The 14,254-nt window shown below is 42.0% G+C and overlaps 1 protein-coding gene and 1 long non-coding RNA gene across 2 annotated transcripts; both read left to right on the plus strand.

Moving 5' to 3' along the window:
• Positions 1 to 1,326: 1,326 nt before the first annotated feature.
• On the plus strand, positions 1,327 to 9,503 carry LOC311124681. The gene is made up of 3 exons (XR_014612807.1): positions 1,327 to 1,390; positions 4,899 to 5,018; positions 9,415 to 9,503. It is a non-coding gene; the product is annotated as an uncharacterized lncRNA (long non-coding RNA).
• A 20-nt stretch (positions 9,504 to 9,523) lies between these two features.
• On the plus strand, positions 9,524 to 11,620 carry LOC311124680 (uncharacterized protein). The gene is made up of 3 exons (XM_084198786.1): positions 9,524 to 9,543; positions 10,138 to 10,462; positions 10,604 to 11,620. Exons 1-3 carry the CDS (start codon positions 9,531 to 9,533, stop codon positions 11,319 to 11,321), a joined length of 1,056 nt encoding a protein of 351 aa, XP_084054912.1. The 5' UTR covers positions 9,524 to 9,530; the 3' UTR covers positions 11,322 to 11,620.
• Positions 11,621 to 14,254: the final 2,634 nt, after the last annotated feature.

The following is a 14,254-nucleotide window of genomic DNA, read 5'->3' on the forward strand; positions in this document are numbered from 1 at the left end:
AACAGAGGAAGTCTGTTGTGTGGAGACAGGTGATTGGTCTGTATGGGAAACCACCCACATCATGGTAAAGATTATAAATACTTGGTTGAGACAAAGGAGATCAGAACAAACAGATTATTTTGGGTCCCTGTTCTCCTGATGCTGCAGACGTCTGTAAACTTATGCTGAAATCTTGTGATATAAATAAAACTTTATAATCAAAGTACAGTGTAAGCGGACTCCTTGGTCTCACAGCAAAGATTAGCATTATTCTTTATAAACAACAGTAGCTACCTAGTTTCAGGGTGACAGTCATACTAAGCACACGCATACAACGCATGAAGCAACAGCACACCCATAGTACATAAAAAAAAAAAAAAAGTTTTATAATTGCACATTTGCTATTGTTTGTGTAAAACTAACAGTGACTCGGACTCATCCACTGGCTTCAAAACATAAAGTCCAAACTCTCGCTGTATATTACCTCAATGTACGGTAGTTGGGTGGTAAGAAACACCGCTCAATCAAGACCCGAGAGCTTTCGACACACGCCTACTACTTTCCTTTCGACACACCCACACTCCAATCGCCATATTGAACGGCAGCTACCGCCTTTTCGAATGTAGACTTTTTTTGGAAGTACTGGTGCTTTCAAGACAACTGGGGGGGAAACGAACTCAAATCATGACGTCAGTCATCGTCAGGTCGGAGCTCTAGAAAGATGCCCTCGTTTTTTACTTTGAATTCCGAGTTGGATGACCGTTCAAAACAAATTTCCAAGTCGGAGCTCGAGTAGCGAACGGATTTTAACATTATAATGTTAGCAGAGTTGTCTAATGGGACAATATATTGTAAGTTAGTGTTACTGGACAAGAGAGGTATTCAACGTCTCCTCTACCAAGATAATGGTGCAGCTAGCTAGCTAGTAACAAAAAAAAGCTACCGTTGGCTAGCAGCTAGCTAACTGCAGTAGGCCTAGTGTTTGCAAGCTTTAGTCGCACATTATTCATCAACTCCTAAACTCACATTTAACGTTGAAAAGTCATTGTTGTTAATCGTTTGACCGAGTAAAGAAACGCGGGGAGAAAAAGGTTAAGCTCCAGTAGGACTGTGACATTTGTAAACTTCCGCTCCGTTCTAAAACCGGAAGTGACGTAATATTTGTGCTGCCATCAGGAAGGTGGCTAGCAACTCAGCGTTTTCCAAGTTATAAGAAGTAGACGCATATGAGACACTTGCTGACTTAAGGATTACTGCCACTAATAGAATGCGATATAATTATATAGCTAGAACTCTATGAAAAGGACAGTTACAGAGAGAGAAAGCTAACAGTAGTACTCGCATCGTTAGCATAGGTGGGTGGCTGCTTTGTTTGCTGCAGTGCTGTAAACGTCAGAAGCTGGTCTTTTTGGTGAGTGCTGAAATAGTGGCAACATGTTAACAAAAATAAACCGTGATATTTCCGCCGTTATCGACCTCATGTCACTTGTGCCTGCACATATCATTGCTAATTGTAGCTAGTAGCCCTCTGTCTTGTATGTCTGTAAACATCAGTTCAGTAATAATAACGTTACACATTATGCCTCTGGCTACCAGCTATGTGCTGTGAGTAAATGATCTCCTTCTTTCTGTCACCAGTTATGTTTTCGCAAAAACCTACAGTGTCGAATAAAAATGAGTTGGTTTAAGTGTTTCCGTTACCCATTTAAGCAAGTTGCGCATTAATAAATTGTCGTTAGCCTGTATTCCCTCCCACCCATCTGTTTCATGTCTCTGGTAGACCGCGAAAGCCTGCATGGGTAGAATGCAAGAATTGACTAATGTTTGCCATATTCTAATAATTAATGTGCCAAAATATTGCCATACCATTTAGCTCTCTCTAACTCTAGGTGGCATTCTGCCTTCTCCCTACATGTTTCAGTGATTAGCTTCTCTCACAACTGTGTTTTAACGTTTAGAAACATCAATAATCATTGCTTGCGATAAGGCTCTCGAAACATATGGCCCTTATCTTTCATTAGCGAGAAATATATATATACACTTGCTGTAGCAGTTTTGCACAGATTCATACAGCTCTGGGTGCTTCCACCCGACGAAACTAGCTTTCACTACACTTCCCGAGTTACGCTTACACACAGGTGTTTGAAGGATGCTAGATAGCTTTGTAGCGCAGGTGGTCGCCTCTGTTTTCTGTAAACAAACGCTGTAACATGGATATAATATGGCCATGTGGGAACACTAACCCTATTAAGGTGTGTAGTAATTTCACTTTTTATTTTATTTTTATAAGTTCCTTATGTTTCCAAAACGGTACCGCAATCGATGCATGTTACTGTTTACAATAAGCGTCTAGGCTCTTAACAAAACTCCCTCGGTCAGAAGATACTATCGTAAATAGGCGCAAAAGCAGTTGGTTCTATGAATGGGGTAAGTAAAATGATGTACAGTGCCTTCGGAAAGTATTCAGATCCCTTGACTTTTTCCACATTTTGTTATGTTACATCCATATTCTAAAATGGATTAAATAAATACAAATCCTCAGCAATCTACACACATTACCCCATAATGAAAAAGCGAAAATACGTTTTTAGAAATGTTTGCAAATGTATTAAAATTAAACAACAGAAACCTTATTTACATAAGTATTCAGACCCTTTGCTATGAGACTCGAAATTGAGCTCAGGTTTATCCTGTTTCCATTGATCATCCTTGAGATGTTTCTATAACTTGATTGGAGTCCACCTGTGGTAAATTCAATTGATTGGACATTTTGGAAAAGCAAATCATATATGGCTACAGTTGATAGTGCATGTCAGAGCAAAAACCAAGCCAGGAGGTCGAAGGAATTGTCCGTAGAGCTCCGATTGTGGTGAGGCACAGATCTGGGGATGGGTACCAAAAATATTCTGCAGCATTGAAGGTCCCCAAGAACACAGTGGCCTCCATCATTCTTAAATGGAAGAAGTTTGGAACCACCAAGACTCTTCCTAGAGCTGGCCGCCCAGCCAAACTGAGCAATCTGGGGAGAAGGGCACTCTGACAGCTCTAGAGTTCCTCTGAGGAGATCGGAGAACCTTCCAGAAGGACAACCATCTCTGCAGCACTCCACCAATCAGGCCTTTATGGTAGAGTTGCCAGACGGAAGCCACTCCTCAGTAAAAGGCACGACAACCCGCTTGGAGTTTGCCAAAAGGCACCTAAAGACTCTCAGACCATGAGAAACAAAATTCTCTGGTCTGATGAAACCAAGATTGAACTCTTTGGCCTGAATGCCAAGCGTCACTTCTGGAGGAAACTGGCACCATCCCTACGGTGAAGCATGATGGTGGCAGCATCATGCTGTGGGGATGTTTTTCAGCGGCAGGGACTGGGAGTCTAGTCAGGAATGAAGGAAAGATGAACAGAGCAAAGTACAGAGAGATCCTTGATGAAAACCTGCTCCAGAGCGCTCAGGACCTCAGACTGGGGCGGTGGTTCACCTTCCAACAGGACAACGACCCTAAGCACACAGCCAAGACAACGCAGGAGTGGCTTCGGGACAAGTCTCTGAATGTCCTTGAGTGGCCCAGCCAGAGCCCGGACTTGAACCCGATCGAACATCTCTGGAGAGACCTGAAAATAGCTGTTCAGCAACGCTCCCCATCCAACCTGACAGAGCTTGAGAGGATCTGCAGAGAAGAATGGGAGAAACTCCCCAAAAACAGGTGTGCCAAGCTTGTAGCGTCATGCCTAAGAAGACTCGAGGCTGTAATTGCTGCCAAAGGTGCTTCAACAAAGTACTGAGTAAAAGGTCTGAATAGTTATGAAATGTGATATTTCCGTTTTTGATTTTTAATAAATTAGCAACACATTTTTAAAATCCTGTTTTTGCTTTATCATTATGGGGTATTGTGTGTAGATTGATGAGGGGGGAAAACTAATCAATTTTAGAATGTGTAAAAAGTCAAGGGGTCTGAATGCTTTCCGAAGGATTGCTGATGCTATGTATTGGCCATTGAGAGGCTTTGAAGCCACCGGCGGCCATATTGGCTCTCCCCAGAAGGAGCAGTCCTCCATAGGAATGAATGACATTCTACAGTATTTCAATCAAATGTTTCAAGGACAAAATTACATGTGTTTTAGTGAGGACAGTAACACTAGTAGTCTCTACAAATTATGCTTTAAGGAAAATGTTTTGATATCTTTTTTCATTTTTATATTTAAATAACATCATTTAAAAGTACACATTTCAAATGTCTGTAATATAATAAATGTGACAAAAACGAATGTAGTCATTAATAAATGTATTTCTGTAGCTTCCCAAGTATTTTTTACAACGGTGGGAGAGTGTCAAGATGTCGGCACGGTGGCTTCAACACGGAGACCCCTAAAGTAATCTAGTGTATATATAGATCATTGGGTAACTTGCTCTCCTGTACATCTTAAATAATTGGATTGCGAAACTTGCCAGCCAACCAGAAAAGCAAGGCAAGGCAAAGCAATTCAGGCATTCTTGAATGTTAGAAAAACCCTTGTCCTAAAAATAAACTTAATTTTTATAGTTGAAAAAATGGATTTTGCAGGCAGTAGGCATTTACAATGGAAATGTGGAGTTTTATATATAGTTACGTGATGACATCACGTGCCCAGCGTACCTTCAAAATGATCCTGCTATAATTTATTAGAAAAACACTTTCCATCATAATTTCTCGTAGTAAAGAAAGTTTGGCAAAATAAAAATCTACCCCCGTCGAACAGATAAAAATGTTGATGTTTAGAAAAGTTCTCCTAGATCTGTCGTTTCCATTGCATGTCGCAATTATATTTTTTTGCAACATTGCTTTTGTCGAATAAACCTGGGTCAATGGAAACCTGCCTACTGTCGCCAAAACTAAATATTTCACTTCACTGTGTGTGTGTACGTGCTATCACACCCACAGATAAAGCACCGTATATGGATCCCCACATCAGTGTTAAAGACGAACCCACTAGTGATGATGAAGTTACACACAGCTGGTGCCACCCTGTCCAGCCCTCACAAATGGACTACAGTCGTCAAGGTAAACTAGAATGACACATTTTTCTATACTTTTGTTTTTTTAAAGAAGTGGGGCAGTGCCATTCCTCTCATATTTTCTGTTTTATAGGATATAGTACAGAGGAAAGAGAGATTCTGAAATAGCAGTGGGCCGCAGCCGAACGCATGCTATAGGGGTATACGGTGGTGGTGTTACTGCCTGAAAACATACCAACGTATCCAGATCTCACAACGGCTGGATGGGCGTTTAACATTACCAGCTAACCACATCATGTGATATAGCCATCTGATGCCAGACTGAGCAGTCGATGATGTGGCACGCAACCATTGGTTGATGCAATGCAGGAACACCACCAACGGTATATTTGTTCTGGAGGCAGCGGCTTAGACCACTAGACCACCGTAGGCCACATGTCTCATTTTTAATATTGGGCATTTCCATGTGAAAGGACCCATGAGCACCAACATGTAAAGGTCATAGGAGAACGTCAAATGAAAGCTGAGTCTATATTTTTGAGAAATTAAGGCATATATACTTTTCCCCAACCATTGTCTATCCTTAATATTAGGAATAAGCTTTGATTTCTGGTCAAACCACAGATAGAGGACTCTAAATGTATATTACCCGTTTTAGCATGGACGTTGCCATTGAGGGCTTCTACCATTTTAAAATAGTCAACTGGGTTGGGATTCCTATGGGTTGGGAGCATAGAGATGGATAGAGGACTCATCTTTGTATCTGTGCCATTATAGCGTCTGTCAGCACCATTCAGGAAATCCCCATTTTGAAGTAGTCCATTTTCTTCTTCACGATTGGCTGATCCCTCCTGATGACCCGGTTGGACATGACTCCAACAGCTTCACCAGGAGGGATCAGCCAATGAAGTTGGAAGTCCCACCCAGTTGACTATATTAAAATGGTGGAAGCCGTCAATGCCGCTGCCCATGCTAATACAGCCTTCTGGCCACTAGAGGCCTCTATCATTCTCTATGGTTGCAAGCGATCAGCCAATGAACAGAGCATTGTCTTCTTCTTCAAATTGGTTTGCCTATTGTTAGTAAATGGGTTTAAGCTATATCGCCGCCATCTAGTGGCCACAATAAATAAATGAAAAGACTGCAGCGCTGCAGGTGGTGGGAAATCACCAATATTAGCTTGACACTTTTTTTTTCAAACACAAAAGAAGAAGAAGAAGAAAGTTAACCACTACTTTATAATGGAGATAGCATCAATGGCACTTCCCATGCTCTCACAGACACTACAATGGCACCGATACAAAGGGGAGTCCTCTATCTAACTCTATGGGTCAAACAGATGGAAAAGGGGTCTTAGAGAACATACAGTGGAGAGAACAAGTATTTGATACACTGCCGATTTTGCAGGTTTTCCTACTTACAAAGCATGTAGAGGTCTATAATTTTTATCATAGGTACACTTCAACTGTGAGAGACGGAATCTAAAACAAAAATCCAGAAAATCACATTGTATGATTTTTAAGTAATTAATTTGCATTTTATTGCATGACATAAGTATTTGATACATCAGAAAAGCAGAACTTAATATTTGTTACAGAAACCTTTGTTTGCAATTACAGAGATCATAAGTTTCCTGTAGGTCTTGACCAGGTTTGCACACACTGCAGCAGGGATTTTGGCCCACTCCTCCATACAGACCTTCTCCAGATCCTTCAGGTTTCGGGGCTGTCGCTGGGCAATACGGACTTTCAGCTCCCTCCAAAGATTTTCTATTGGGTTCAGGTCTGGAGACTGGCTAGGCCACTCCAGGACCTTGAGATGCTTCTTACGGAGCCACTCCTTAGTTGCCCTGGCTGTGTGTTTCGGGTCGTTGTCATGCTGGAAGACCCAGCCACGACCCATCTTCAATGTTCTTATTGATGGAAGGAGGTTGTTGGCCAAGATCTCGCGATACATGGCCCCATCCATCCTCTCTTCAATACGGTGCAGTCGTCCTGTCCCCTTTGCAGAAAAGCATCCCCAAAGAATGATGTTTCCACCTCCATGCTTCACGGTTGGGATGGTGTTCTTGGGGTTGTACTCATCCTTCTTCTTCCTCCAAACACGGCGAGTGGAGTTTAGACCAAAAAGCTCTATTTTTGTCTCATCAGACCACATGACCTTCTCCCATTCCTCCTCTGGATCATCAAGATGGTCATTGGCAAACTTCAGACGGGCCTGGACATGCGCTGGCTTGAGCAGGGGGACCTTGCGTGCGCTGCAGGATTTTAATCCATGACGGCGTAGTGTGTTACTAATGGTTTTCTTTGAGACTGTGGTCCCAGCTCTCTTCAGGTCATTGACCAGGTCCTGCCGTGTAGTTCTGGGCTGATCCCTCACCTTCCTCATGATCATTGATGCCCCACGAGGTGAGATCTTGCATGGAGCCCCAGACCGAAGGTGATTGACCGTCATCTTGAACTTCTTCCATTTTCTAATAATTGCGCCAACAGTTGTTGCCTTCTCACCAAGTTGCTTGCCTATTGTCCTGTAGCCCATCCCAGCCTTGTGCAGGTCTACAATTTTATCCCTGATGTCCTTACACAGCTCTCTGGTCTTGGTCATTGTGGAGAGGTTGGAGTCTGTTTGATTGAGTGTGTGGACAGGTGACTTTTATACAGGTAACGAGTTCAAACAGGTGCAGTTAATACAGGTAATGAGTGGAGAACAGGAGGGCTTCTTAAAGAACAACTAACAGGTCTGTGAGAGCCGGAATTCTTACTGGTTGGTAGGTGATCAAATACTTATGTCATGCAATAAAATGCAAATGAATTACTTAAAAATCATACAATGTGATTTTCTGGATTTTTGTTTTAGATTCCGTCTCTCACAGTTGAAGTGTACATATGATAAAAAATTACAGACCTCTACATGCTTTGTAAGTAGGAAAACCTGCAAAATCGGCAGTGTATAAAATACTTGTTCTCCCCACTGTATACCAGAAAAAGTCTTACTGCATCAGAAATACATAAAAACACAATAATGTTGAAGTAAAGACCCTTGCCAACTAATATCAACACTTAGATTTCGTTGTGGAGAAATGATTTGCCTTATGCAAGTTTAAAGGGCCTGAACAGTCATGACTAAACTACCAGGAAGTTTGAAACGACAGGCTGAGTGGGTGGGGGAGCTTAAATTCATGAGCTCGCCTTGAATGACAGCTCTTTGAAAAGCTTATGTCAAGAAACTTGGATGCAGTGTTGCAGTAAAATGACTGGAGCGGAATCAGTGGAGTGCTATCAAATGCATCAAATGCATGGTCTCCAGGAAGTGGAAACTCTAACATAGTCTATTAGCTAGTAAGGTATCTTAGTGGTGTAGAGAACATTTTGTTATTGTGAAGGAAATAAAACAACAACTGTAATTGGCTCCAATGACTTTAATTTCCTCCATAGTAAAGGGATAGTTTGAGATTTTGGCAATGAAACCCTTTATCTACTTCCCCAGTGTCAGACGAACATGAACAGCTAGCATGCTAACTGTTCCTGTAGACTTCCAGCCATTGCGCTAACGCTAGTTAGCATTGGCTTGTGAAACTCTACTGAGCTCTGCTGTGCTGTACTTTGATGTTCAAACTTGTGAAACATAGACATCTATGATTGGTTCAGATTTGGTCTGGACCAACCAAACTTGGTCTTTTTTGGGTGCGGAGCTCATTTCAAATAATAGCCAGTGTTTAGAATAACACCAGCATATGTAAAGGATGATATTGTATATTTCTACCTTTGTGTTCCTGTTCAGGATACATCACCATGAAGAGCATGACTTTCATAACCATCATTATGCATTTCTGTATAGTACAGATCAGTGACCAATAATTAAATTCCGTTACTGCAGTTCTGTTACCGGGTGTAAATCCACTGCACTTACTGTAGTTCAATAACAGCCCAAAAATAAAAAATAAAGTCAAGGTGTCATGTCTTTCTGCAGACATCTTTGAATCTTAATTCGTGGCAGGTATTTCGTTTTTGGAAAACTTGGTTACATAAATAACAGAGGGAGATTTTACCGAAATTCTGTTGCCAAACTTTGGATCTGCACAGTTCTTCTAGTAAATGTGTTTTAGTAAAATGTTCAGTGTAAATTGTTAAAAGAGAGTGGTATGGTTTGTTAAACTTTGAAATCAATGGTGTTTGTTAGGCATACATTTTAAACTGAGAAATGGGAGTCTCAGCGCAATTCCTTTACAGTGAAATTGCCCTATAGTAACAAACCTAGCTAGTGTTGACAATAAGAACGGTTAGGCACAATTCCCATAACTCTCCAAAAATTCCCAGATTTTTCATTAATCTTGATTGGAGGATTTCCTGATTCCGAGATTCTTCCAACCGGGATTTAGTTTTTTTTAAGGGGATTTTGAAATGTACTGGAATCTTGGAACCCTAATTCTATTCCATCCCCAGGTGCTGTTGACAAGTCTGAGTTGGAACCAGATGACCTTCCAGGCCTCAGTGAGGCAAGAGAACCAACATTCAATGTGATTGTCAAAGAGGAGGAGGAAGAGGAGGAGGAGGATGACATGGTTGACCGAGGTTGGGGTCTGGGGTCTGGGGAGGACAGTACTAGTGTCCATAGTAATGTCGGTAGCATTGTGTTAAAGGCCCAGTGCGGTCAAAATTCAGTTTTCCTTTGTTTTGTGTCATATTTTTAAAACAAAAAATATATGATCAGTGTTATTTCCTGAATAACAAAGAGTCCCAAACCTCTCTGCCAATAACATTTCCCTCCCATTAGGTCCCTCCAATTAGGAACCTCAGTCAGACCACTCCAAGACAGACCTAGCAAAATGTTTGCTTGAAAAAAATGTTTTTGCTTAAAGCTATTCTTTTTGACAACTATAATGGAAAACTATTACAGTAAGGTACTTAATTGTTACAGAGAAATTATTTGATATTGAGTCAAAAACGGCTGCATTAGGCCTTTAAAATTATGTCATTTACATTGTGTCATATGCCGGACATTGTATGACCGCCTGCCCAATGACTATCTGTGTCTCTCTCTCTCATACACATAAACACATACACATTTTTTGTTTGGTCTAAACTATTCTAGCCTGTTTAAACCAGACTGAGCGCTGAACTAAACAATAGTTTAACCAGGCTAAATCTATTCCATTGTCTCTCTAGGTTCAGACTCAGACTACACACCAAGTCCCACTGTGGTAGTGAAGGTGGGAGAACTCAAACCACCAACGAATAAGAACAAGAACACAGTAAAGAAACTTCACCAGTGCCCCGACTGTGGCAAAACCTTTGAGAGGCTGTCGCGTCTGAAGAGGCACGAGCCGTCACACTTGAGGAAGAGCAAGCACCCGTGCCCTGACTGCCACCAGTCTTTTCGTAGCCTCTCAGACCTGAGGAAACACAGGGCAACACACAAGAGCACCGAGAAGCTGACTCACCAGTGTCCACAATGTGGCAAGACGTTTGAGAAGCTATCGCGCCTCAGAAGGTAAGCCAGAGCACCAAAGACACATTTCTGTTCTGTAAAACTTAATGGACAATTAACGTTTTCTAATCTAATCTAACTTTCCATGTATTGATAATACATTGTGTAAACGTAATGGACAATAATAATGTGTTCTAATCTAAGGCACCAGCCCGTACACCAGAGGAGAAAGAGGATGGACCACCCGTGTCCTAAATGTGGCAAGACCTTCAAGAAGTTATCCGGCCTGGTTCGGCACGAGCGAGGACACACCGGAGAGAAACCGTTCCCCTGCTCCCAGTGCGGGAAGAGCTTTGCCGACGACCGTCACCGGAAAGTCCACGAGCTGGCGCACCAAGGGAAGTTGGAGAGACCCCACCGTTGCGCTGACTGCGGGATCTGCTTCCCCAAACCGTCCGAGCTTCGACGGCACCAACGCGCGCACACGGGAGAGAAACCGCACTGCTGCCCCGACTGTGGGAAGACCTATTCCCGGTCAGAGACTCTCAAGAGGCACCTTCTCATACACACGGGGGAGAGACCTCACCTCTGCACGGATTGTGGGAAAAGCTTCATCGACTCGCAGCAGTTGAAATCCCACCAGCGGATTCACACAGGAGAGAAACCATTCCACTGCCCCGTGTGCGGGAAGGGTTTCTCACAGAGGGGTAACATGAGGACACACCATCGGACTCACACGGGGGAGAAACTTCACCACTGTGCCGACTGCGGGGCCAGTCTCTCCACATCTTCTAGTTTAAAAGAGCATCAGCTCATTCACACAGGAGAGAGGCCCTTCCAGTGTCTGGTCTGTGGCAAACGCTTTCTGCACATCTGGAGACTCAGAAAACACCAGAAGACACACACACACACACCGGACTAATACACACTGGACACACACACCGGACTAATACACACACCGGACTAATACACACTGGACACACACACCGGACTAATACACACTGGACACACACATAAGGAAAAAGTCTCTGTATGCTTTGAAAAGAGCAGCAACTGTAGTGTTATACTACTACTAATATTAATACTACTACTACTAATATTAATACTACTACTAATATTTTAATAATATTAATACTACTACTAGGATTGTTGGTTCAATTCCTGGGACCACCCCATACGTAAATGTGTGCATGCATGATTGTAAGTTGCTTTGGATAAAAGCGTCTGCTAAATGGCATTTTATTATTATTATTATTATTATTACTATATTACTAATCTCAGCAATCCAGAACCAACACAGTCATTTAATTCACTTGTATAGCTTATAGTAAGGATCTGCTTGTGAGTATTCAAACAAAATATGTGTTCAGAGGGGTATACTACGAAGCAGGATCAATGAGTTAGCCAGCTAACTTTCATAATATAATAATAATATGCCATTTAGCAGACGCTTTTATCCAAAGCGACTTACAGTCATGTGTGCATACATTTTTACGTATGGGTGGTCCCGGGGATCGAACCCACTACCCTGGCGTTACAAGCGCCGTGCTCTACCAATTGAGCTACAGAGGACCACCCATATGTAAAAACTTTTGATAGACAACCAGAAATAACTATTGATTTTCTGACTTAATTAAGTAATTCAAAATTAGATATGTGTTTTTGGTTGAGTCCAGTTAAACCATGCCAATTTCAAGGTTATCTTTCAAAACAAATAAAAGGTTGTATCAGAATATCTAGGTAAACTGGCTGACTAACTCATTGATACTGCTTTGTAGTATACCCCTCAGGTCTACGCGTTGTTAGATTTTAATGAACATTGAACAATGCTGTTTATGTATGACATAACACTTTTAATGGTACATTTATTATATATATATACACAGTGGGGAGAACAAGTATTTGATACACTGCCGATTTTGCAGGTTTTCCTACTTACAAAGCATGTAGAGGTCTGTAATTTTTATCATAGGTACACTTCAACCGTGAGAGAAGGAATCTAAAACAAAAATCCAGAAAATCACATTGTATGATTATTAAGTAATTAATTTGCATTTTATTGCATGACATAAGTATTTGATACATCAGAAAAGCAGAACTTTAATATTTGGTACAGAAACCTTTGTTTGCAATTACAGAGATCATACGTTTCCTGTAGGTCTTGACCAGGTTTGCACACACTGCAGCAGGGATTTTGGCCCACTCCTCCATACAGACCTTCTCCAGATCCTTCAGGTTTCGGGGCTGTCGCTGGGCAATACGGACTTTCAGCTCCCTCCAAAGATTTTCTATTGGGTTCTGGTCTGGAGACTGGCTAGGCCACTCCAGGACCTTGAGATGCTTCTTACGGAGCCACTCCTTAGTTGCCCTGGCTGTGTGTTTCGGGCCGTTGTCATGCTGGAAGACCCAGCCACGACCCATCTTCAATGCTCTTACTGAGGGAAGGAGGTTGTTGGCCAAGATCTCGCGATACATGGCCCCATCCATCCTCCCCTCAATACGGTGCAGTCGTCCTGTCCCCTTTGCAGAAAAGCATCCCCAAAGAATGATGTTTCCACCTCCATGCTTCACGGTTGGGATGGGGTTCTTGGGGTTTTACTCATCCTTCTTCTTCCTCCAAACACGGCGAATGGAGTTTAGACCAAAAAGCTCTATTTTTGTCTCATCAGACCACATGACCTTCTCCCATTCCTCCTCTGGATCATCCAGATGGTCATTGGCAAACTTCAGACGGGCCTGGACATGCGCTGGCTTGAGCAGGGGGACCTTGCGTGCGCTGCAGAATTTTAATCCATGACGGCGTAGTGTGTTACTAATGGTTTTCTGTGGTCCCAGCTCTCTTCAGGTCATTGACCATAGAAAAACTAACAGGTCTGTGAGAGCCGGAATTCTTACTGGTTGGTAGGTGATCAAATACTTATGTCATGCAATAAAATGCAAATTAATTACTTAAAAATCATACAATGTGATTTTCTGGATTTTTGTTTTAGATTCCGTCTCTCACAATTGAAGTGTACCTATGATAAAAATTACAGACCTCTACATGCTTTGTAAGTAGGAAAACATGCAAAATAGGCAGTGTATCAAATACTTGTTCTCCCCACTGTATATATATTAGTGTGTGTTTGGACATGTTTTACTATACGTGTGAGTACCAGAAGTCCTCACAAATAGTAAACCAACTAACATTCAGAGAAGTGAGGACTTTTTGTCGATCCTCACTTGTAAAAGGGTTATTTTAGATTTACGGTTAGGGTCAGAATAAGGGTTAGGGGTTATTGTTTAGGGGTTTAGATTTACGGTTAGGGTTAGAATAAGGGTTGGGGGTTATTGTTTAGGGGTTTAGATTTACGGTTAGGGTCAGAATAAGGGTTAGGGGTTATTGTTTAGGGGTTTAGATTTACGGTTAGGGTCAGAATAAGGGTTAGGGGTTATTGTTTAGGGGTTTAGATTTACGGTTAGGGTTAGAATAAGGGTTAGGGGTTATTGTTTAGGGTTAGGAAAACTTGGATTATAAATTGGAATCAATTGTTGGTCCCCAAAAAGTCCCTCACCAGTATAATGAGACATATAGGAAAAATTGGATTTTAAATTGGAATCGATTGTTCGTCCCCAAAAAGTCCCTCACCAGTATAATGAGACATATAGGAAAAATAGGATTTTAAATTGGAATCGATTGTTGGTCCCCAAAAAGTCCCTCACAAGTATAATGAGACATAACTGTGTGTCAGAGGTCAGGAGGAGCCATAGAGAGAGATAGAGGACTCTAGAGCCCAGACGCCCGTTTTAGCATGGGCAGCGCCATTGAGGACTTCCACCATTTTTAAGTAGTCAACTTGGTGGGACTTCCTATGG

Source organism: Coregonus lavaretus (genome assembly GCF_964263955.1).
Source record: "Coregonus lavaretus genome assembly, contig: HAP1_SCAFFOLD_79, whole genome shotgun sequence".
Classification (NCBI taxonomy): domain Eukaryota; kingdom Metazoa; phylum Chordata; class Actinopteri; order Salmoniformes; family Salmonidae; genus Coregonus; species Coregonus lavaretus.